The sequence below is a fragment of the Besnoitia besnoiti genome, chromosome III (assembly GCF_002563875.1).
Source record: "Besnoitia besnoiti strain Bb-Ger1 chromosome III, whole genome shotgun sequence".
Classification (NCBI taxonomy): domain Eukaryota; phylum Apicomplexa; class Conoidasida; order Eucoccidiorida; family Sarcocystidae; genus Besnoitia; species Besnoitia besnoiti.
In genome coordinates, this window is record NC_042358.1 from 5,174,617 (window position 1) to 5,198,735 (window position 24,119).

A 24,119-nucleotide genomic window follows, 5' to 3' on the forward strand; every position below is an offset into this window, starting at 1 on the left:
ATATGGCAAGGCTTGGTTGGATCTTTTTCTCAGCCAGCGGCCATGTTTCCTTTTTGTGCGGGTCGTTTTCATCTTTATTATTCGATTTTTCGCGTTTTTTCATGTTCGTCCGAATCGCAAGGTGCGTGCAGCACCGCCAAGAAAAGACAAGTGAGTTCCCGCCGTCTTCTTCCCCGATAGACGGAGTAAGCTGTCTCGTCTTCGGGCTCTGTCTTCTGTGGGCTTCTTTCTCCTCGGGGTATCTTCTTCCACCAGCTGCGGTCTCTTCTGTCAGAGCTGTGCTTGCTAAAGAGAAGAGGCGCGCCGATTCCGTCTTTTCCAAGTCCTACATACGGTTCGCGGCCTCTCTTTCGTGTATGGACTCACCGCCTACGGAGGCCCTTTTTTCTCCTTTCGCCGGATTATTCCGCTCGAGTCGTCTGCCTTTCTGTTGCAAGCGCCCTGCCTTGTTTCCCCATGTCCTCATCGCGTGGATTTTCCCCGTGTATTTCCTCGAATGAGTTTCTAGCGGAGAGAGATACTGGGGTCTCCGGTCCGTGGCGGCGTGAAGCGGTGGAGATGAATCCACGCACATGCATGATTCGCGGTGCACCGCTCTTCTCGCCACGCGCACGTTTTGTGTCTTCCGGGCCTTCTCTTTCTTCAAGAGCTCCTCGCTCGCCCGCTAGGAGAAGGACAACGCGTTTTTCCGCCTCATCTCTGTCTTCTTTGCAGGACTTCGCGGCCTTCACGCGGGGTCGAAAAGCATCCCGCCTGCACCTCTTGCGCGTTTCCTCCTCCAGCAGAAGTCAAGCACGACCGTTTTCGTCTTCTCTTCGTCGCCAGTCTCCTTTTTTCCATCTCCAGCTCGGCCGTTGCTTCGTCTTCGTAGTTTGTTGCGTCTTCGGTAGGCTGCCCTCCCTCTCCTCCCGAGCGCGTCCCCTCCCTCACCTCAGCAGGGCAAAACTTCCCAGTCTCTCTAGAAAGAAAGAATGTCTTTAGCTCGAGCCTCTCAGCTTGACTGCAGTCTACCATCTACACTCTTGTCGCTTCTTCGGCCTGAGTTCTGAGGTGCGGCGCGGCCGTCTTAAAAGGGAAACTTCCAAGCTCCGCCGGCGGCCCCCTTCGTTCCATACTCCGCACTTCGTTCCCGCCCTCCAACAGTGCTTGTCATCGAAAAGACTGAAGCTGGCCTCGGTTGGTCGTCGAGAGAACAGAAATGGGTGAGTGGGCGCCTGCACTTGTCTCTGTGTGGATTCGTGTTTGATGTGTCTCTCTTTTGATGAAAGCTTGTCGTCCTCGCTCCTCTTCCTCTGTCATCTGTGGTGTGCATATGAAGTCGGTTTTTGGAAATTCCTCTTGTTTGCTGCGGTCGATTAGTTCCCTATTGTTCAATGTAATTTTTCTCTGCAGCATCCACTCCATTTCTAAAGCCGCTTTTTCATTCACTCTCTGTCCCTCGGTCTCATTTTCTGCTTCGACTGGCGCAGTTTCACTTCCGTCTCGAGTGTACCGACACCTTTCTCGCGATCTGCCGCTCCTCTTTTTTCTTTGATCCGCAAGGCTCTGATATGAAACGTTTCCCTGCGTGACTTTCCAGCTTCTCACCTACTCTCCTTTCGGTGCGACTCAGGCTCTGCCTGCGAGCCTCTTTCTCTACTCCCCTCTCCCGCATATGCCTCCGCGTCCTTCCTCTGTTCGTACGGCGCCGTGTGTCGTGTCTCTCGCTCAACCGCGAGTCGTTCTCGCTCTCCTTCTACCCCGATTCCGCTCTCTCTCTCTCTTTGTCCGTCCGTTTCTCTCTGCATATGTCTCCCTTTCTCTATCTGTCTCTTCTTTCTCTTTTCTTTTGACGCTGCTGTCTGTCTCCCGTTCTGTGTGTCTCTTTCCTTCTCTGTCTCTGTATTTGTAACCCGGCTTTCTTTCTGCCCCCCCCCCCCCCTGCACTTGCTCTGCATCACTGTTTGCGCTGTTTACGGTCTTTTTCAGATCCGCATACGTCTTCGGCATACTCGGCGTACTACGAACAGGAGGCGCGTCGCGGAGCGCCTGCTGCGGGCGGGCTGGGAGACTTCGCGGCGGGGGTTTTCTTCCCGCAGTCGCCGCGCTTCGTGCAGGCGCTGCATCACGGCGCGCCAGACGCCTCGGAGGGGCGATTCGACGCCGAGGAGAGCGGCGCGCGGCTGACTCGCGCCGCCCTCGAAGGCACCATGCGCCTCGGATCGACCGTGGGTACCGCGCTTCTCGAGGGCGGCGGCAAAATCCTCGAGCGCGCCAACATCATCGGCGAAGGCCCCAAGCCGCTCCGCGCGCTCTGCTTCCTCGGTGAGCGGAGAAGAAAGGTGCCAAACTAACGGCCGCATCGGGAGGCACTTTAACACACAGATTTGAACTGCGCAAGGAGCAGTGTGTGCGGATTCTGTCGCCAGCCATTGCGATGATCACCACGTTACGGAGTTTGGAGCGATCTGCCATACGAGTGAATTCGCGTAATCTCCTACATATACGGCTCTTGGCTCGATGGAATTGTCGCACCCAGATAACTCCGTACTAGCGAACCGGGGCGGCCTCCGGAGGGCACCTCGTTGGCGAGTTCTCGCTGGCACGCCCTGATCTCTCTCTTCGTCGCTAGTGACAAAGCAGGCAGTGAACACACTTCTTTTACGATTTCCTATACTAGAGCCGGGCCGTTAGGGGATCGGAGAGCGACACTTTTCTTCGCGTGAGTTTCCTCGCAGGTGGAATCGCGCTTATTGGCGTCTCCGCGCTCCAGATCGTGAACATCGTCTCAGCCGTCGGAAACCCGGCGTCATACATCCTCCAGTTCTTCCTCATGTAAGCGAAAACTGGAAGCCACGCTTTCCACCTCGCCTGCAGATGCCTCGATATCTATTCATGTGTGAGGGTCGAGGTGCCCGCGGGTCTGCAGGCGGTTTCTGTCCGCAAGGTCTTTTCACTTTGGAAAGCCTCTTCACGTGAAAACATCGTCCGCTATGGTGTCTCTCCGCGTTGCCCGTCAGCTGGCGATTCGTTCCTGTCGCCCTTCTGTGTCTCCTGTCCTGTTCTCTGCGCGTCGTGCTTTCGCCTTTTCTGCATCCGTTCTCCGTCTTCACTTCTTCCCTTGGTTTGTCTTTCTTCTTCGTCTCTTGACTCCTGGGTGTCTCTCGCCCTTCATCTGTCAGGTGTATTCCCGTTTTGTGCGCTCGCGCATTTGGCCTCTCTTCTTTCGCTCTTCCTCAGGATGTTTGGCGTCGCGATCTGCGTCGTGGAGGCGAAGGACTTGGAGCACCTGGAGCGTCTGAAGCCGTTCTTTGCGAACTGGTTCCGCTTCCTCACCGTGCCGCTCGGCAAGGGACTTTTCTACATTCTCATCGGTAAGTCCCAGCTCACGAGCGGGAAGTCTCGCCTGTCACGCCTCAGTGCACAAAACACCCGCGTCACCCCTCCCTCCCGTCAAAGCCTCTGCATGCTGCTCCTGCGTTCTCTCCATCTTTTCTTTCTCTGGTTTGCCTTTCTCTCGCAGGCACCATTTCGCTTTCGCTCTGGACGTCGAACTTCCTGCTGCTCTTTGTCGGTGAGTCTCCTTTCAAACTCTGCCTGGAGGGCGTGCGCGGCTCCGCGGCCCCTTTCACTCCGTTGGCGTTTCTCTGTCGCGGAGTGACTCCGTGGGAAAGAGCGCCTTTCGTTCTCTGTCGTTCTGAAGAGCGCCCGAAACTCGCGTGTCAGCGTCGTCGTGGGGTTCCGGAGGCGGAGACGGCCGATCGCCAGTCCATTGCGTTGTTTTGTGTTTCGTCTCTCAGCGCGCAGTCCTCGCCTTCTGCTTTCGAAGGCGCAGCAGACATAGAGACAAGTTGCTAGCTCTCTCGCTGCGCGACGCGCCTCGGCACGCCAGGTCTTCTTGTCAGTGCATGTGTCTCGCCTTTCTTGAAATTATTCTGGGCAGCATGGGAACCCTGAACCCCCAAACGCGCCTCGCGCGTTCGCGCGGAGTGTAGCGTGCTTTTCAAAGACAAATTTTCATGTTCGTGGTTTTAGAGATGCCGGATGGGAGCCGAAAGGCACAGCTGACGGAGATTGAAGCTCGTTGGCGTGAGGCGTGCCGGTCTGCGTGTTTGCGATTTTTCCTTCAGGCGGATATATGATTCTCATGGGCATCATGTGCGTGATGGTGCACTTTGGTCTTCGACAGCAGCTGCAACGCCGCGGAATTGATGTTTCTGAGTCGGTGAGGCATGCGCTGGATTCCTTCGAAGACTCACTCGCCAGTACGAGTCTTCATTGCCTCTTCCGTGTGTCTGGCATGTGCGTGTGTGTATGTGCGTCACTGTGCTCCTTGTTTCGCGTGCGGTTCTTTTATCGCTCTTCATTCGGTTTCTGTTGCTCCAGACTCAGTTTTCCGTGCCGGTTGGTGTTGCGCTTACACACTTCTCTCTCGTGCGTCTTGATCGGTATTTGTGCGCGCCTCTTTCTGCGTTTTGCGACTGTTTTGGCGTGTCTGGCCTCGCAGTTCCGATATGTTTGGTGCACGCTTGGTCTTTTGCGGCGAACTGCGTTTCCCCCTCAGGAGGAAAGCACCGACCGAGTGCGAATCGGCGAGCAGCTGGGCGCCAACCAGATTCAGCAGACTCTTTTCAACCCTGCGTCTCGATGAGTCCTTCAAGCAGAGCCTTAGATCGAAGATTTGGCGCGAAATCAGAAGCGAAAGGCGACTCAGCTATTCGTTGGTTCGTGCGCTTTTCTGTGTCGATTACTGAGTCCTGTATCGCAGTCCATGTGCAGTTTGAGGGCTGAGGAAGATGCACAATCGATGTAAAGAAACTAATCGCCCGCGCTTTCACACCCAGACGCTCTCGCGCCGGCTTCCTCTTCTCAATGTCTCGACCCGCGTGATCCACCTGCGTTTCCACTTGCTGCGCGACCACACAGACTCCACGTGGTTCCTGCTGCCTCCAGTGAGAGAGGCTTCGGTCTTGATCCGTGTATAAAGGGATGTTTCCGTGTGCGCCGAAAGACGGTTCACGAACTTCGCGCGTCCATTCCTCGGCCCCGGTCCAGTAGGGCAGATCGGAGTCGAGTGGAGGATACCATGAAAAGGAGGGTCCCGAAATTTGCGGTTTTCGCGTCTGGTTTCTGACCCTAAACCCTTAAAGATGACGGTTCGCAGTCCAGCTGCAATCAATGTGTGTCTAACGCACCGAGTTCGCCGGGTGTAGCGCGCGAGCTCGTGTCTGCTAGAGGAACTAAACAGGAGAGTAGAACCACAAGTTTCACAGCGATAGGCAGAACTCCGTAGATCGTATGGCCAGTCTTCTAAATGAAGAGAGATCTGCTGTCAGTATTCTCTGAAACTGAGTGTGCGAGGCTTTTGCTAGATAGACATCCACCGCAGTAGCGATTCGAACGCGTACCACGGTGTTATCCACTCTTGCAAGAAAGGCCTCAGATGGCCGTCGCTGCATGCAGAGATATGAAATGGCATAGGGTGCTACGGCCCGCGTTTCTGCGGCTTCGTGGGCTCTAGCACGTGCTAAGTTCAATTCAGGAAACAGAAGTGTTTGCTGCGGTTCCTGTGGCTTAACAGTTGCATGCGCGGGCGCACCGCACATGGGGACAGTGGTACGTCGATCTCTTGCCATTGGCTTGTAGAGATCTCAACAGCATTTGAACACTGCCTATAATGAAATCCATGTGACCAGAGTCGTGGTGATGGAAAATAACGGCTCGCCTCCGTCCGCCCGCCACACGCTTTTTTGTCTTGAGAGTCTCCGCAGGCACTGCCGTGCGCGTCGAACCAGGGCGGGGTCTGCTGCTGTCGCACTAAACGTCATGCACGTTGTTCTCGGATGAGTATGGAGCGGTTTCAGCCCACTAGAACTGTGTTTACTCGCGGCTAATGCACCGTGACAACAGCGTCCTTACGTGTCTCAGCAGATCATAGCGCTTCTCTAGACGACGGATGCAGGAAACGGTGAATCACCAGGTAGGTTGACTTCAGGATTGCAAACATCTTCCGTCCGACTGCACGCGCGTGGCCTAGAAGACGGCGTTTGTGGCTGAGGCATAAATATGGATATTTCACACGTGTTCTGAACTGAATCGCTGTGCTGCTGCCTGCCCGCATGCTGAACGAGTCTGGCAGGGGACCGAGTGCTCTTGTCGGGGCGTCGACAGTTCGAAGGTTTCTGTGTGGTAAGAGCTCTTTTCGACTTTCTGCAACGCTGCCTGCTCGGTTCGGCCTTTCTGCTTTTTTGTTTTGCCAGAGTAGGCCAATTTGCCTGCCCTTCTGATGCGCGTGCCCCGTAGCATCAGCACATGCGCAGGGCTTGGCGCCGTGGGGGGCACGCAAAATGTAAATAAAGCGTGGAAATTCTACTGCGTAAGAAAGTCTTGTCCTCCTCCAATGGTTTGAGCTGCTCGTAATCCCGGGTTAGCAGACTGTTGCTGAACTGATCCTATTCTAGGGGTGCATGCTCCCAGTTTGCAGATTTGTTGAAAAAAGTCGAGTCGGGTTTGCTAACGCAGGTGATCGGCTTGCACACATGTCGGTCGCCGGTGTTTATTCTCGACTTAGCAAGCCTTTCTACATATAGTTTGTCTCTATCTACACCATCTGCTTGGACGTCCCCGTTTTTAGTACTCCCGACACTGCAGAGAAACTCTGCCTGGATTTCCAGACTCAGCTAGAATATGCAAAGTTTCAAGAGGGCAAGCAAAACAAGCGAATGCGCGCGGGTGTCTTAGGGAGGGCTGTGAGCAGGGATGAAGGCAAAACTAGCCTCTATCCACACTTGTGCCGGTGTGCGTGTCAGCAAATGTCTTCGCCGCGCCCTTCAAACGCTGGTAGCCTCCGCAGCAAACTAATGCCAGACAATGGCAACGCTACACTCCCGCGCTCTCGGCCTCAGCCCTGAACGCTCATCTGCTGCTGCGGAGGATCCGAGCGGCACGCATTCGTCTCATTCGAGATCTGACCAGGACTTGTGCGAGGTACGCGCACAGCGTGCACTCGCCTCCCACCGTACGTCGGGTCTTTCCTCTCATGGGTGGCTTTCGCGCGACAGATGTTTTGAACTTACCTTTTCATTTAGACTGCGAGGGAGTGCTCGATCACACTGTGACTCAGCATCCGGGTAGCAGCGCGTCAAAGCAGCTGCTGCGCGTCAGCGCGATACACCCAGCAGCTCGGGAGCAACTGCGCGGAGTCTGCACCGACTCCTCCTTATAAACAGGAGCTGACTGCCAAAACGCAAAAACAGAGATACAGAGCAGAGGTCGCTAATCCAACAGACTGCCCTAGGCTCAGATCCGTGTTTACTGCCTTCGCCGCCTGTTCCAGCCGCGTGAAGGGGCGTCCCACCTAGGCATTGTCAAGCTCATCGCAGCAGACACTGTACCATTTTGACGTTTTCTGTTTAAGGCGTTGTGTCTTCTAAAGGGCGACGAAAGGTCAGAGAGCCGCCATGGAGCCGCTGGGGCGAAGACTCTCGAGGATGTTTTCTCTCTGGGCGCTGAGAGCGATCAGTCGCCCGACATCGGCAAAGACCTCGAGGAGCAAATTAGCGCTGTTTTGAGAGAGAGCACTACTCTCGTGCCTTTCCCAGCCTCTGCCTCAACAACGGGAATGGGACTTTCTTCCGCATCAAAGCCGGTCTTTGTTCACCAAGCCTCGCATGCGTCCACAGCCGCAACTGCAGTCACCGATGGCGAGGCTTCGTTGTCGTGGTGCACCGCGCCGTAAGTTCGAAAAACTGAAATCCGCCGATATTTCGCGGGGCCTCGTCCATGCGCGCGCCCTGACACCTGCATCCACACACATCTCACAAGAAGTAGATTCAGAGAGAATGAAACGCCCTTGGATGGTGCTCGAACGTGTTTGCCATTCAGGGCTTTCACGCGGCAGGCTGCGCTTGCGAGCTTCGGAGGCAGCCTCGAGGTTCTCCCTCACCTCACCGTAAGACCCTCCGCACTTTCTTTAGATCCTGGAGAAAGACAGTCTGCTTGTACTTGCCTCGTTAAACGCATACTGGTCACTAGTTGGCGGCAGGCTCCCATGGCACGCTTTAGCACCTGTCTTTCTCTGTGAACCTGGAATCGTCGGCTTGTGGAGAAGCAACTCCAACTACATACGCACGAACGAAACGTAAACACAGGCACGCAGCATTGGAGCTTCGCAAGTGCTGTAGCTTTCGCACAGCAACGTCGTCGCTTCGGTGATGCAAGCACAAATGCGTCCATGCGCATGGAGTTTTCCATAGATATTTGCAAAAGTCTTCCACTACCGGGTCGAAAGGCGAATGCGTCGAGCAGAGGTACGCAGCGAGCGAGTGTTTGAATGCTGCTCACAGAAGCGAATCTTTGACCTCGAAAATGAGAATACCGCGCTGAGGCTGGAGAGAGCCGCTGACAGTCGCAGGCAAGTTGCATCCACTGCTTCAGCCAGTTTTCTCTCTACGAACGCGTCAGGCTGAGCTGCCCCAGGTCGGTCACCAGGAATGCTTCTGAAGGACGCCTCTCAGATTACCTGCAGTGTTTGCACCTGTAGAATTGCGCAGGGAAGGGACACGTTCTTCCGACAGCAGACCTGAGCTCGAATCTTCGTCCTCACACACAGAAGAAACGCTCACCTCACAGTTACAGAGGCATTCAGGAAAACTGGCAGAGACGTCACACGCGAGGGAGCTCCGAGGCGCACGACAGGACCAGCTTACTTACTGAAACAAAAAAAGATTCACACACGCTCACCTCTGCAGGCTTATATATGCAAGAAGAAATTTGTTGTCGCTTCGCATGCCCTGCTGATGAATAGATCACAGTGGCGCTTCTCATTTCTCTGCAACGAGCTAGGTTCGAGGCGAAACTTCGCGAGCAAGCGCTAAGCCACGAAGCGGAGCTCGCGAAGCATCAAGAGGACAAAGAGTCTGTGGAGGCCACCAAGAGCTTCTTCAACTCTGTGAGGCGCGAACTCAGGTCAGCGGATAGCCCATAGGAGCTAAAGAGTTCTAATGACAGTGCTGAAAAACTACGCAGTATACATCTTCATCGATGCCGAATAAGCCCCTGCGGTAAAAACCAGGATTGTCGTTCCGACTCAAGGCAACGCGTTCTCCCCCCCCGGGCTGTCTGTGTCGGCGTGCCACAGCTCCGCATGCAGAGGTTCACATGCCCCACTAAACGGATACGAATCGAATAGTTTTCCTCGTCTGCTCAGAGTCAAACATCAAGCGTTTCCGGTGTTGAACTGTCACTCTGGCGATACACTGACTAAACCTCTTGTGCCTTTTTGCTGTTTCCGTATGTGGCGCACGTCTGCAGAGATCTTCACATTAGTGAAGAAGCGTATACGAGGCTGAAGCAACAACGAGAGGACAAGCTCTCTCTCCACGAATACGTCGTGATGAAAGTGAGAGGCTTCGTGGAACTTTGCAGAAGCAACTCAATACGGGTGAAAGGAGAGAGGACAGCCCCGCTTGTATCGAGCAAATTCTGTAAAAGAAAATGTGGTTTTCACTTTGTTCGCGCTGCTGCCGAAACAGAGACCTCAAGTTGCGCTCTCCGCAAACACTTGGAAGAAGATGCCAGGCGCTGGATTCCCGCCTAGAAGTTTTTCCGTGTTCACGCAAATACGGAGAGAGATATATCTATATGTATATACATCGGGAAGATGGAGAGCCTGCGCATGGTGTTTTCCAAGCTGGTACCGCTAGCGTATTTGTAGATAAATTCATTTCTCGAGATGGATGTGGAGAGAAACTTACGGCGGAACGGACTGGAACGGGCGTCCTCACGATTCCTTCTTCTTCAGGTTCACGCGCACACGGCAGAGTACAGGGCATGCGTCGAGAGAGTTCATAAGGAGATAGACAGCCTCAGGTTCGTCTCCAGAGATAAGAACACATTTTATGCCTTTTTTCGCTGCACAGCTGTCCTTCTCACACCATACATATATATATGTATATATACGTGTAGGCGTTCAGGCCACAAGCTGACATACATCTGTATATCTGATTAATGTGTATACACATATATATACGTCTAGGTAGGACACATATATATGTGCCGCACTACGTGCGGTATTCATGAAGGAGAAGAGTGCCTAGAAAAGGCATAGTCGCCAGAGTGTGAGGAATTCATTGAGAGATCAGAAACAACCCCGACGTGTGTGCTAGCATATATATATATATATATATATATGCACGCATTACCACATTGTTTTGCTTGACAGGGCAATAAAAAAGGAATTTACACAATTCATTTCAGAAAAAAGATATGTTTGTTTTACTTGTGTGTATACAACTCTTCAGCAGTAGCGTTGTCGCGCCTCCACACACCATCCGTGTCACGCTTTCGCCTGTTCACGCTCGGCGGGCGACGGACTGGCATGTAGTCGTGTTCTCTTCACGCCTAGGATTGAACGTTTTCAAGGCTGGGGCTTGCGAAGCTACCGCGGAAGGACACGCATCTGGTGAAGCTTGCGGCTGAACCCTTCTTTGTGATAAGTCGGTGCGCCTCCACAGACAAGAAAACGCCGATCTCCAGTTGCAGAGGCAGCGCGCTCACACGCGCGCTCAGCAGCTTCAGGTATTTTATTCGTGGAACTGAAGCCCGAAAGAAAAAAATGATACAAAGTAGCTGCAAATACAGGCCACGACTGCCAGTTCTGTTGCAGGCTGCGTCGTTTCAGTATGGGGGGAACGGAAATCAAATGCCGCAAGACCTCTGCTGATCCGCGCGCCTGTTGAATAGAATTATCTATGAATATGGGGATTCAGACAGCCCGACAGTAAGCAGTTCAGTGGAGTGGCGGTGCGCGGCAATATCTATTCTGGTTCTGCGGATTTGGACTTGAAAACAAACGTGCTTCAGGCGACCCACGCACTGAAAAGAAATCCACGGAAGAGGGCCCGTGGAAGTCCCCGCAGGTGTCCGCCGCTCGACGCGTTTCGTACGGAGCTGTCACCTCGATTTGAGCCGCTTGCGAGAGGCTTCAAACTCCACCCCAGGCAACTTCACACTTTCCCGCGCCTCTGCTGAGTGCGTTTTTTCGAATCACAGGAGTCTCTCGAGGCAGAAAAGAAAGACAACGAGCTGGCGACTCAGGAACTGAAGTGAGTCCGAGTGCCTCTGTGGGCAGACAAAATAACTCACAGTTGACACCTCTGTCGCGCTCGCGCAGTCGATCCGAAAACCGTCCGCCTGCCAAAGGGCCCCCCTGTACGCGGATTTCTCATAATGCAAGCGTCAGACTTTTGCTTGACAGAGGCACATACGTGCATACATATATACATATATATGAATAAATATATATAGTTAGGTGTGGTGCGGTTCCGTCTGATGTCCTTCATGCGAAGGTACTCTTTGCATGCACGCATATATCCCTATATTTGTACATATATACATATATACTTGCATATATATATATATGTATACATGTGTGGCGTTTCAGCGTAGGAGGACACACAAATAATTAATATATAATTCGTACTTACATATTTTATTCTTCTGTATATGTGTATGTTTGTTACGCACGCTGGTGCGTTTTTTTCTTCGCATGCGTCCCGTCAGGTGGCGGCTCTCGCGGCTCCAAGCGGATTTGCAGCGGCAGCACGTAAGAAAGAAAAAGGAAAAATGAAAAAAAACTTGATTTTTTCTCATGCCTGGTCAGTTGGGCGCACTCATACTCGCTCCTGTGGCAGCCCTTCGCTCTACTCTCTCTATCTCAGATTGTTTGTCACAGACACACGATTGCATCGGATGTGTGAGTTGGTTTTCTGTTCAGACGCAGCTCGAGAGCCAAGCGCAAAAAGCGAGGGGGTTTGATGAGGTGCATGCGCAGAGGAACTTGCTTCAGGAGGAGGCTGCCACTCTGAAGCAGACGAACGCCTCGCAGGCTGAGCAGCTGAAAATCCTCTCGACTGAAAAACTCGCGTTGAGCCAACAACTCGACTCGCTCGACACAGAGAAACGCCTCTTGGAACAAGACAAAGAACATTTAGAAAAGAGAGTGAGTTTGCAACGGTCTAGCTAGAGCCAGACAGAAATGGAAACAAACCCGCAGAAGCTCGACGCATTGACCTGCTCCCTCAAAAGAGAGAGTTCTAGACTGCGTTACATCTTAAACAAGCATGCATAGTCATCTATGTATGTATGTATATGTAAATATGTCATGCGGGTATAGGACCTTCGATGTTTTTATTCTGAAAATGCATAGTGCCATATATATGTGTATATATTGCTTTGGATGCCTAGGCTACGCGTGCGCTTCGAGTCTTTTCGAGATGCGTAATCACATCCACAGCCGCGCAGTGACTGCGCCTCTGGCTGTTTTTGTTGTTGTTGCCTGGCCTGCACAAACTCTCTTTTTCATGCACACGGTTACAAACCGGTTTACTGGTATGGAGTTATCTGGGCTCGGTGATACCCGGTCTTCGAGAGAGTTTTTTGAAGAGAAAGATTCCCTCTGATTTCTAAAAACTGCCACGTCCGAGAATACCTTCAGGTTGAGACTCTCGAGAGCGAGCTGCGAAAGCAAACAGCCGCTGTGGAGGACCTCACTGCACGCCTAGCGGCGGCGAAGGACAAAAAGCGCTTTCTTGTTCAGAAACTCGAGCTAGAAAAACACGTCAACGACAAAGGACTCAAAACGCAGGTCCGCCACTCAGGAACGCTCACACGGATTTATTCGTATAGATATATATGTATATCCATATGCATATACATATGTAGATACATGTGAATATAAGTGCATATGCATTTAGTATATATACGCACATCTTCAAACATACGTATGCCTACACCCACATATATATTCCATACCTATATATATAAATGTATATATTTGTATTGCTCGGTTGACTTTTCGGTATGAAAACTCCTGTGTAGAGCTTTCTACACAAAGTATCGTGCTTGCCATGCCACAGGCCTCCGCGTCGCAAACCATTTTCCCAGATATTTAATCTTTATCGCTCTCTGATCTTCGACATCTCTGCGGCACCACACACCCGCGTACATGGCTCCCTTCACGCAGCGAGAGGTCAACTGCTACGGACACGCAGCTCGTGTGCGGACGCTGTCAGGCAGACGTGGAGATTCAAAGAATTGAGGGAAAGGCGCGCCCGGAGCTGCAAGAAGTCCGCGAACGCCTGACGGAAGTCCACGAGAAAGAGGTGTCGCTGCTCAAGGACCGAGTAAGAAAGTCAGAGGGAGGGGGTGAGTAGAGTGGAGAGGGCATCTGAGCGCGAGGGCGATAGCAGAGGCGGAAGAGGCTTTCGAGGAGGGAGCCGCGCGGAGCAGCAGGCGCGCAGAAACATCTCATCTCGCTTGATCTCTTCAAAAAACAAATCAAGCTTTTTTTCCTCGGGGGTCGCACAGAAAGGGGCGCACGTGCAGCTCTCTGTCGCAACCCTCCGTTGCCTTTAAACTAAATTATGGTATGCGCGCCCCTATCTTACCCCATATACATATGTACATATATATAAACATTCAATGAAGGGCGACCCTCGCGGCGACGAAGTGCCTATATTTGGTTCTTTATTCTTTTTTTCTCGCGATCCCTGTCAGGTGGAGGCGGCGAATCGCAGAGTTGAGCACCTCGAGCAGAGGTGCGAGGCCGCAGAGGCATCGTATCAGGTGAGAGAGGAAGGCTTCTTTTCGCTTGCCTTACAATAAGATCCACAGACGCGAGGACGAGCCTCGGATGACTTCTGTCTAGGAGGCAAAGGAGGACGCACAGAAAAATCTCTGTTGGCCCTGGGTCCTTTCGCGAGAAATGCTCACCCCCCCTGCACGAAGATTTCATCGCTGTATGTATGTATGTATGTATGTATGTATGTATGTATGTATGTATGATATGTAATGGTATGTATGTATGTAGGTATGTATGTATGTAGGTATGTAGGTATGTATGTATGTAGGTATGTGTGTATGTATCTCCACACGCAACGACAGCGTATATCCATTTGACATCACATTCACATACATGTAACGTGATATACATACACACATACGGATGTTGAATCTGTGGATTTTTCGTGTGTGGGTCACCTGCAGGAAGCTCTCATCGAGCACCAGAACGTGCAATGCCAACTACGAGGCGAAATCTTGGAATTGAGCGCCGAAGTTAGAAACGACATTCGAACTTTCCCACACACCTATGTCACGTTCGCGCTGGAATCAGCGCTGGAGCGTCGTTGTCTTCTCCGTCAAGCGGCGCATCTGCATTCACTTTTTGCGTGTGCGGGCCTCTCAAAACCTTAAGATAAGCTCCCCGACTAGGGCAGCATCTCAATATATCTAGAGTTAAAACGATTTACTCAAGGAGCTGATCTTCTTCGTACTCAACGGGAAGAAAATCTTGAACGATTCATCTCCGACTCAGTACATTTCCTCTGACGCACAAACTGATTTCTATAAAAAACGACTTTGCGCCCTGTTTGCCTCTCTCGTTCCTTCTAGCCTCTCGTGGGTAAAGAGATCTTCTTCGACGCCACCTGCGGAGTAGAGCTGCGGCCTTTGCCTTCTTGCTGCCTCCGCCTGCGGCCTCTTTGCCGTCATCAACAGGACTCTCACTAGCTCTTGCGTGCTGCAGCGGCATGTCAGTCAACTGGTGTTTCACTTTCTCTTTTCAGGTGAAAATGCGCGCGTTTGAGAACGAGCGCCTGAGTCTCACGTGCGCGGACACTGGCCGCACCAAGGCGAAAGTTGCACTCGAAAACGAGATGATGCAGAAAAAACTTGACGTCTTGAGAGAGGTGAGCAGGCGCGAGAGTGCCGGGTAGATACCCCCGCAGGACCGCAGCGGAGGCTTGAATTTCAGGTTTGAGGAAACAGAGTGCGCCTCTGTCGCATCGGCGCCTCTCGCTTCCCTTTCTCATGCAGCGAAACCCGGCAGTCTCTGCGGCTGCACATGAGGCCGCCGCCGATCGCTCAGCTCGCTCGCCCGCGCGGAGGCTCTCGAGAGATCCAAACGTCCCAACAGGGAGACAAAAGCTATGTTCAAGCAAAAAGATACGCACGCTGTGTGCCCTGTGACTTGGAGCGCCTTTCTTCTTCCTTCCAGGAGCTGACGGAGCTGCAGAGGCGCAGCGCGGAGGACTCAGCCCGCGACCACGCAGAGCTGGCTCTGCTGCGGGAGAGAGTCGCCTCCTACGAGGGCGTGGAGAGCGAAGTCGACGCGGCGCTCAACTTCCTGACCGCCGACGGTGAGACGCGGCTGTGGTTGCTGCAGGCGTCGCGCGGAGGCCGCAGCCAGCGAAAAAAAGAGAGAAACGCGAACAAAGCGGCTAAAAGGCCCAATCCAGACGCAGACGGCAGAATCACAGCGGGCAAAGACAGGGCACCCGGGAGAGGGAGAAGAAACCGGAAAAGCAGAAAAGAGAGCAGAGCCGAGAGGTTTGAAGAAGCCGTCCAGACGAGGAGGGGGCGAGACGCACAGAAGGAAGAGAGAGGGCGAGAGTCGCAGTCGAGGGAGAGATGGAAGGAGTGAAAGAGTCTTGATTTGAAAGCAGACATTGGCCGCCGTCGGAGCGGCTGCTCTGGTGCAGTCGTCGCCTTCTCGTCCGCCTTGGCTCGCTTCGGCTGGTACCGCGTGCGCCGTTACACTTGAAAGCGGCCGCGCGCTGCGTCCTGAGCGCCTTTGCAGTCCACAGGCCCCTGCGTCTTCGTGCGCGTGGACTCGCTCTCGGCAGGCGCGGAGTCACGTTCGGATCGCTGGATATCTCTGCGTTCTGTCGCAGGCTGCGACGCCGGAGAGCGAGAAGCGCGCGAGGGGAATCGCGCAGAGGCCGGCGCGCGTGCCTCGCCTGCGTGGCGCCGCCTCCAAGAGAGTCTGCTTCTTGCGCGGAAGCTGCGCGCGAGGAACGCGGAGCTTCGAGAGGCGCAGGTGAGGTGACCACGCCTGAGCGCCTGAGGGGTCTTTTTCAATTCAGCGACAGCCAGATAGATAGGGCTAGATATAGATAGACATGGGTAGATATAGACAGATATGGATAGATATAGATAGATATAGATACATAGATATAGATATAAATAGACACATAAACAGATAGATAGAGCGATAGAGCTTGATAGACAGACAGATAACGGCACAGAGAGATACACAGAGAGAAAGTGATCTCAACTTTGCCTGTGAGGCTTAGCTCGAGAGCTCGCGCGGCAGTCTGCAGCCGGCAGCCAGCCAGCGCCGCGAATGCGTCGTCGACGTTGCATTGAGTTCAAAGAGTTTCCATGAAGCGCACGTCCTCCTCTTCCTTTTTTGGGTTGGATCTCTCTTCATGTCTCTTCTCTTCTCTCTCAGGGCGAGCTGCGAGAGACGCAGAAGCGTCTGGCGCACCTGGAGCGCGAGGCTTTCATTCTGCGGCAGGCTGTGGATTGTCAGCACAAGCCTCAGGCCTGGCTGCAAGGCCGCTTGCGGGATAAAGAAATCGAGTTGCTCGCTGCGCGCGAGGCGCTTGCGGAGGCAAAGGAGGCGCTGGCGCACCACCAGAAGCTGCTGGAGCAGAGTCTCGTAGAGAAGGGGCAGCTGACGCGCGAGTTGAAGGACATCCTCGACAACCGCAGCCTCCTGGTCGCCCTGAAGGACGCGCTTCTCGAAAAGCGGAACCGAAATCTGCGCAGAGAGGTGCGAGAGGCGCACGACGCGCGAGGCTCGCGCCGCGGGCTCAGCCCAGAGAGATGCCGCAGCGCGTCGGGCGTGGAGCGCCTCTACGGCGAGCGAGGGAGAAGTGTCCGGGGAAAAAGACGTGCGCTGTCTCCGCTGCTGAGAGCGAGGCGGCAATTCAGCGGGAAATCTCACGCGGTACCGACAGCCCTCCTCAGAGAGGCCTTTTTCAGAGGCAAGATGGCGGACGGACAGGCAGAGTGCCTCCACGGAGCTTTCGGTAGCGATAGAATGCGCCTCTCGCGGCGAGACTCCCGCGAAGGCGCGAGAGCCTCGCGCGGAGTCACTATATTCAGTCCATCTGCGGTGCTCAAGGCCGTCAAGCGCGAGAGACAAACGAGTTTGCTGCCCCCGACCGGCAATCCGCTCCCCATTATCATTGGCGGCAGCGAGGCACCCCAGGGAGACGAGCTGAGTCTCGCGGCGTTCGCGCTGAGACCCTCTAAGGCAGCGAACGGAGCCGAAAAAGTAGAGCAGTTGGGGCGTTCGAGAGAGCGGGGAGCTCACACGACCGTGATGTCCTCCTCTGACGAAGCGCAAAGGAACGCTTCCGTTTCCTCCGCGAAGGAACGGCGGAAGTCGACATCGCTCTCTGGCCCTCGAGGCGTACACACACCCGAAGCGGCGAGCATCTCCTCTCTCGCGCTAGGCAAGCGGAGTGCGTCACGAAAGAGGGATCCTTCAGTGGAAGGACCAAAACACTTAGGTCACGCCTCACAGGCCTTCTCAGCTGCGTGGAAAACATATGGAAGTTCAGAAAGCCTCCCGCAACGAGCCCACAGTCCGCTGAAAAGATCACAGTCACTTTCAGACAAAGAAAACGCGCGAGTGGGCATCCGAGTCTCCAGAGAAAACCCGAAAGAATCGCAGACATCCTAGTTGCACGTGCTGGCGAGAGCTAGCATCGGTGTGATGAAGAAAAAAGGACTCGCTCCATGAGCCAGAGGGTCGAGTAAAGGCCTAGCCCAGAAAGGGCATCCAAATACTCCTTGGAAAGAGTGACTTGCTGAGAGAGAGTATGGAGCAAAAGAGAGAGGAAGAGAAAGACCGGCAGCGCGATTGTCTGTGTTAACTCTGCGCCATAGTTGACGCTACTTCGTGTACCGCACTCAAACGTCTCGAGTGCAAATTCTAAGAAAAAATATTCTCTAATCAACGGCTGGGCCGCCCTCCTCCGATGGACTCGCACGCGTTCGATTCTCGCGGTCCGCGGCTACACAGAAGCTGAAAACGAATTGTTTTCACTGTCCTCATTTTCTCGCCTCATGCCGCTGAACCCCTGCTTCCCTCTCCTCGCTGGGGCTTTGCGACACACTCCAGCGACGCCTCGCGAGAAGACTAAAACTAAAAAAATAGTCGCCAATGTAGTCCAGCACCACCCGCTCTCGAGGGAACAGCGTTCGAAGCCGCTCTCTCTGTGCTTTCTCGTGGGACTCCGCGAACGTGCACAACGTAAACATGCATATATATCGGTACATGGATACATATTATAATACTATCATACATATTAATCTATTAGCATATATTGATATACATTAGTACATATGGCTCTATAGTGAGGCGCGTGAGTAAGCGCAGGCTGCGTAGCTACAGGCAGGATCTATTCTTGCACTGTTGAAAGCGCGACAAATCGCCTTCTCCTTTTCGAAAAATGCTTGAACCGCGTTTGCGGAGAAAATGCAGTAGCGAAATTCACTCCGAGAGAGCCGAGAGGCGCTGCACACCCGCCTACACGCGCAGCGCCAAAACGAAATGCGTGAGGGACGGCGGCATGCGTACACATACGCGCAGATGCATGGGCCGACGTAGACGCCGCGCCACGTGAATGCTGAAGCCGAAATATCAAAACATCCACGTCCTGCGTGAGCAAGACGTGGATGTTCTGATATATATATATATATATATATATATGCATTGCACATAAGCTCACAAACTAACCCTGTTAATACGTACACACACATACATATATTTATATACACATAGCACATTTATATATATATATATATATAGCAGGCATGTGTGTATAGATCGGCATCCTCCAAGGCAGGCAGGTGCCTCGGTTTCGACCGTTGACCGGCTGTGAGAGAGGTGCTGCTAGGCGCCATTCTGTCGCTTCTGCTCCTTTGCGAGAGAGATATCCAGCGAAACTCGCGCGAGGCAGACCACGAAAAACATCGCTTCTCAGTGCGCACTCCGCCTCTCAGGCGAGCCACTTGCTGTAGAAGTCGTGGCCCTTGTCATCGACGACGATGAACGCAGGGAAGTCCTCGACTTCGATCTTCCATACGGCCTGAGGAAACACGCGCAGACGCGGCGCGGCAGTGGATACACAAAAAGAGACTCCTCCTCTCCGCTTTCGCCTCCTCTCTGCGCGTCACCTTTTAGCGCCCGCCTGCGCGCCGAAACTGTGGATCCGCCGCGTCGAAGGAGCCCACGGGCGCACGCCCGCGCGCCTCCCACCACCCCTTCACTCTCACGCGATCTGTCTCGCATCGCTTTTTTTTGCGTTTTCTCACGTTGCTTTTCGGTGTTCCTTCTCACTTCCCTCTCACGCAATCTGTCTCGCATCGCTTTCCTTCCCGCTTTTTATCGCTTCGCTTCCTTCTTACCTCCATGCCGAGCTCGGGGTACTCCAGGACCTCGACCTTCTTGATGCAGTCGCGTCCGAGCACCGCGGCGGGTCCGCCGATGGAGCCCAAGTAGAAGCCGCCGTGTTTCTTGCAGGCCTGCGTGACAGCCTTCGAGCGGTTGCCCTTCGCCAGCGTAATCATGGAGCCGCCCTTCTCCATGAAGCGATCCACGTAGACGTCCATGCGGCCCGCCGTCGTCGGACCGAACGAGCCCGACACGCAGCCCTCCGGCGTCTTCGCCGGGCCTGAACACCCCAAAACGCACGGATCCCCGAATATAACCCGACCCGCGCGGAGGCGGGGGAGGCGGAGGCGGGGGAGGCAAAGGTGGAGGAGGCGGAGGAGGCGAGAGCGATCTCGGAAGGGCGGGTTGAGGGCGGGAAAAAACCGATTGTGTAGATCGGAAGTTTAGAGCGAAGAGGGGATAAAAGAGAAAGAGAGGGGGGAGGATGTTTCGTCGAGACGCAGACCGAAGGACAGACGACAAAAGATGTTTTAGAGAGCTCGACACGCAGAAGACAGTCTTATTCACTCCTCCTGAAGCGTGTCTCACCTGCGTAGTAGATGGGGTGGTTCTTCACGTAGTCGGGCAGGTCGCCTTCCTTTTCGAGTCTCTCAAGCAGCTTCGCGTGTGCGATGTCTCTGGCGACGATCATGGTGCCGGAGAGCGAGAGGCGCGTCGCGGTCCCGTGCCGCGAGAGCTCCGCAAGGACTTCCTTCATCGGCTTGTTCAGGTCGATTTTCACCGCGTGGCCCCCCGCCGCGTCGCCTTTGTGCGCCTTCAAGTCTTCCTCCGTGACCTCCGGCAGAAAACGCGCCGGGTTCTCCTCCAGCTCCTCAACGAAAACTGAACGCAAAAGCAGCAAAAGAAATCCAGACGCAACAGTTACAGCAAAAACGGAAGAAAGAGACCACGAAAGCCAAATACACGCGTCGTTCCTGCCGACCTCCACACAATCCTGTGTGCTCGATATATATATATGTATATATGGATATATGTATGCATGTATGTATGCATGTATGTATATATGTATATGTAGGCACGTATGTATAGATATACACATCTAAATATTCATATATATATATATGTAATGGATAAAGGATGGTGTACGCAGGTATTTGGGGCTTCTTGGCGGTCTTTCGAGTTTTTTTTTATTTTGCAGCATGGCGCGCGCACCTCCGTCGGGTTGAATCCGCGTGACGATTTGCCTGTCGGCTGAGCAGGAGACGCCGATGGCGACGGGACAGGAGGCGCCGTGCCGCGGCAGGCGGATGACGCGCACGTCGTGGCAGAAGTACTTTCCGCCAAACTGCGCGCCGATGCCGATCTCGCGCGTCATTTTCAGAATCTTCTCTTCCCACTCGAGGTCGCGGAACGCGTAGGAGCTGCCTTCGCCGTCCGTCGGGAGGCCGTCGAGGTACCTGCATGAGGCGAGCTTCACAGTCTTCAGCGTCTGCTCCGCCGACAAACCGCCAATGACAATCGCCAGGTGATACGGCGGACACGCAGAAGTCCCAATCGTCTTCACGTTCTGCTCCAGGAAGCTGTACAGCGACGTCGGGTTCAGGAGCGCCTAAAAAAGCAGGAAACGCAGAGAAAAAAGGAGAATGCAAACGCAAAGGCGCAGTCGACGACGCGCGGGAGGTATGCGCGACAGACCCCTATGCAGCCTCCACAGGATGTTCCTCGCGGCTGACGCACGCTTGCAGAGGCAAAAGAAAACAAGACACACGCGCCTATCCCAATGCTGAAATACATGAACAGGCGGACACACCAGCAGACGGAAAGCACGCAACCCCAAATAGATAATATATATATGTAGATATAGAGACACATAAGAAGATAGAGAGTTCGGTAGATAAGAAGATAGAGAGATACAGATATAAGATGGAGGTCAATTCAGCGATGTGTAGACGTAAGATAGGCGCGGATTTGCATGTATGCAGGTTGTTTGGCCGAGTTTTTACGCAAAGTCTACCTTAGTTTGTTGGTAGAGGAACGTCTTGTTCGCGCTTCCGCCACCTTTCGCGACGAAGAGGAGCTCGTAGGCGTCGCCTGCCGTGGACAGCAGCGTCACATCCGCAGGCAAGTTCGTGCGCGTGTTGTACTCGGTGAACATGTCCTTCGGTGCAACCTGGAGAAAAAAAGAATCAACACGCACACCACGGTTGTGTCTAATTCGCGTGCTCGAATGTCCCGGTGCTTCAGGCATTTACCGGCATATACACATTCATGCAAGTATATACCTAGATATATATGCATATGTAGGTACATACAGAGATAAGAAAATATATACATATACACAACCACACACACGCGCGTACGTGTATAGACATGCGTATGCACATGTATACATATATATGATTAGAAATAGAAGGCGGTGTTTCATACCTGGCTGTAGCGCAAATTGTTTTGTGTGTAAGCCTCGAAGACGCCTTTGAAAATCGCCTTCTCGTCGTACCCATCTGTCAAGACGTTCGCGCCTTTCTTCCCCATAACGATCGCCGTCCCGGTGTCCTGGCAGCCAGGAAAAACTCTGAGAAAAGACAACAAACAGCAGAACAAGAGTGCCCGCATACACTCAACGTGCCAGACCGCACGCAACGCACATATTCATATATCATGCACGGGGAACAGCGAAGCAAACTGCCGACATCCGCGTTAGCCACGGCACATAAACATGTATATCTATATATACGTGTATATATGTGGAAAAAGACCGACTGAAAGGGCGTTCTCCCAGCGTCTAGAGACTGCAGATGCCCTGCGAGCCCTGAGAGGACGGGGAGTGAAACAACTGCACTTGAAAGTGTGTGCTTGAACACTAAAACGCACGCGTCCTTCCACACTATACTTTTGAGGAATGTAAAGCGCACGTGTAAATAGATATGTGCGCTTCTGCATATTACGGATCCACGTCCTCCAGAATAATTCCGAGGACGGCTCATGGTTACCCCGAAGGCCACGCCAGGACAAATGAATACATATATATGAATGCATGCATCAGACTGGTATCTACGTGAGCTGAACAATCACTATACGCACACAAGAGAGAGAGGGGAGGGGTCTAGGGGCGGAGTAAAATAACGACATGAAGTTCGCGACTCAGGCAGTACCTGGCCGCCGCGATGTTTGCATTTTTGAGAAGAGTCAAAGCGACGAATCGGTCGTTCTCTGAGGCCTCTGGGTCGTCAAGAATCTTCCTCAGCGACGCGAGGTGGGAACTGCGGAGGAAAAACGCAATTTCCTCGAACGCGTACTTCGAGAGCTTCGTCAGCAGCTCGGGAGACACCTGCAGGAAGGGCTTTTCAAACCCTGGCACTTTCACGGTCTTCACAACTAAAAAAGGAGAAAAAATCACAAGACACAAGGGCCCTACGTGTGTCGCACCCATCGTGGAATGCAGGCGCCCGCTTACACATATCCATCCGCTTCTTCATATATACAGAAAGGGATGAAGGTCCGTAGACCTGGATAGAGAGATACGGATATAAAAATAGATTTAGATGAAGTTAAATAGATATAGATGTATACAGACAAAGATATATAAATATGCACTAAGAAATATATATATCTATAAAAAAATATATGTGCATGTGTTTATTCGTCTGTCTGTTTTTGAGTCAGTTGCGAGTCCGGCGCAGAGCCTGAGAGAGCTGTTGCTGAACTCGATTGCCTCAGCTCTCTCTCGTTTCCTCGTTCCGCTTTGCCTCACGTTCGCTGAGGTCGTCGAGGCGCTTGAACTTCTGCTCAGTCGGCCGCACGCAGTCAAAGACCTTTTTGTACTCGAAGACCGGCGCAGCAGGGGGCGCGGAAGAGAAGTCGCGCGTCTGTCCTGCGGGGCGACAGTCTCTGCCCACGCAGGCGCCGCTCTTGGCGAGCGCAGGGCAAGCAGAGCAAGACATCGAGGAGAGAGCCGCACGCGAAGTCAGCAACCTGCGAGAAGCGAGCCCCGGCGCGCGAAGCCGGCAAGACGCGAGCGCGGAAAACATCGGGACACGCCGGAGCGGTAAGGGAGCGAAAAAAAAGAAAAACACGCAAAAACAAGAAAGAGCGAGACAGCAGACCCGGAAACGTGGAGGGAGAGGCGGCCAGAAGCAGAGGGAGATGGGCGTGGTGCGTGCGAAACAGAGAGCGAAGCGAGTGAAAGGGCTAACGCGGGCACCGCAGCGAGCTGAACTACAGAGAGTTTCGCTTTCAAAGGAGGCTGGGGAGGAAAGGCCACGACGAGAAGCGGGAGCCTGCGAGTTTCAGCGTGCGCGAGCCAACATTGCGATTCGAAGCTTGCCTTGTTCTGCCCTTCAGTGTTGTGACCGACGTTTGAAACGACGGGAAGTTGAGATGTGAAGGAAACAAGAACGAAAAGAGGAAATGAAGGGGAAAGAATCTGTAGGAAATCGGACGCGCTCGATGCAGGGCGGCGAAAAACGTGACGGAAACAGCGTTTTGCTCTTCTCTTAATTTTCTCTCTGTGCATGCGCCTGTTCTCTTCGCCCGAAGCGGAAATCTGTGCTTGGGTGAGTTTCCGCTTACGCGATTGATTTTTTGTTTTTCACTCGCTCTTCTCTCGTCGTTCTCACGCCTCTCCCGGTGTACAAACACATGAGCGCGGCCCTCGCGCCGCTGCGGTGTCTTGCGTCGCGCCTGACTGCGACACTTTGCGTTTCTCCCTGTAAATCAAGCAACCCAAGCCCCCCTTTTTCTCACGAAAACTCAGAAGGATGTAGTGCTTCTCTTGTTCAGGTGGCGCGCGAGGCATGGTACACGAGACTGCGTTTTCCGTTTCTATCTCACTGTCACGCGCCGTCTCCCTTTCGGTCACGGCTTCCTCACTTCGGTTTTGCTCGTCGTTTGT

The 24,119-nt window shown here is 53.3% G+C and overlaps 3 protein-coding genes across 3 annotated transcripts; 2 read left to right on the forward strand and 1 right to left on the reverse strand.

Moving 5' to 3' along the window:
- Nucleotides 1-1,198: 1,198 nt before the first annotated feature.
- Nucleotides 1,199-4,630, forward strand: BESB_050340 (uncharacterized protein; the record flags this gene model as incomplete). Its single annotated transcript, XM_029363485.1, has 7 exons — nucleotides 1,199-1,202; nucleotides 1,969-2,304; nucleotides 2,718-2,814; nucleotides 3,220-3,353; nucleotides 3,503-3,553; nucleotides 4,110-4,204; nucleotides 4,544-4,630. 7 exons carry the CDS (start codon nucleotides 1,199-1,201, stop codon nucleotides 4,628-4,630), a joined length of 804 nt encoding a protein of 267 aa, XP_029220851.1.
- Nucleotides 4,631-6,849: 2,219 nt separating this feature from the next.
- Nucleotides 6,850-17,512, forward strand: BESB_050350 (uncharacterized protein; the record flags this gene model as incomplete). Its single annotated transcript, XM_029363486.1, has 16 exons — nucleotides 6,850-6,966; nucleotides 7,397-7,713; nucleotides 7,864-7,930; nucleotides 8,786-8,946; nucleotides 9,292-9,379; nucleotides 11,032-11,084; nucleotides 11,542-11,584; nucleotides 11,756-11,980; nucleotides 12,476-12,625; nucleotides 13,053-13,163; nucleotides 13,537-13,605; nucleotides 14,026-14,094; nucleotides 14,604-14,726; nucleotides 15,035-15,176; nucleotides 15,711-15,856; nucleotides 16,271-17,512. 16 exons carry the CDS (start codon nucleotides 6,850-6,852, stop codon nucleotides 17,510-17,512), a joined length of 3,123 nt encoding a protein of 1,040 aa, XP_029220852.1.
- A 1,321-nt stretch (nucleotides 17,513-18,833) lies between these two features.
- BESB_050360 (fumarate hydratase) lies at nucleotides 18,834-23,256 on the reverse strand (the record flags this gene model as incomplete). Its single annotated transcript, XM_029363487.1, has 8 exons — nucleotides 18,834-18,923; nucleotides 19,243-19,508; nucleotides 19,817-20,110; nucleotides 20,441-20,837; nucleotides 21,243-21,398; nucleotides 21,656-21,800; nucleotides 22,381-22,603; nucleotides 22,980-23,256. 8 exons carry the CDS (start codon nucleotides 23,254-23,256, stop codon nucleotides 18,834-18,836), a joined length of 1,848 nt encoding a protein of 615 aa, XP_029220853.1.
- Between the last annotated feature and the right edge of the window lie 863 nt (nucleotides 23,257-24,119).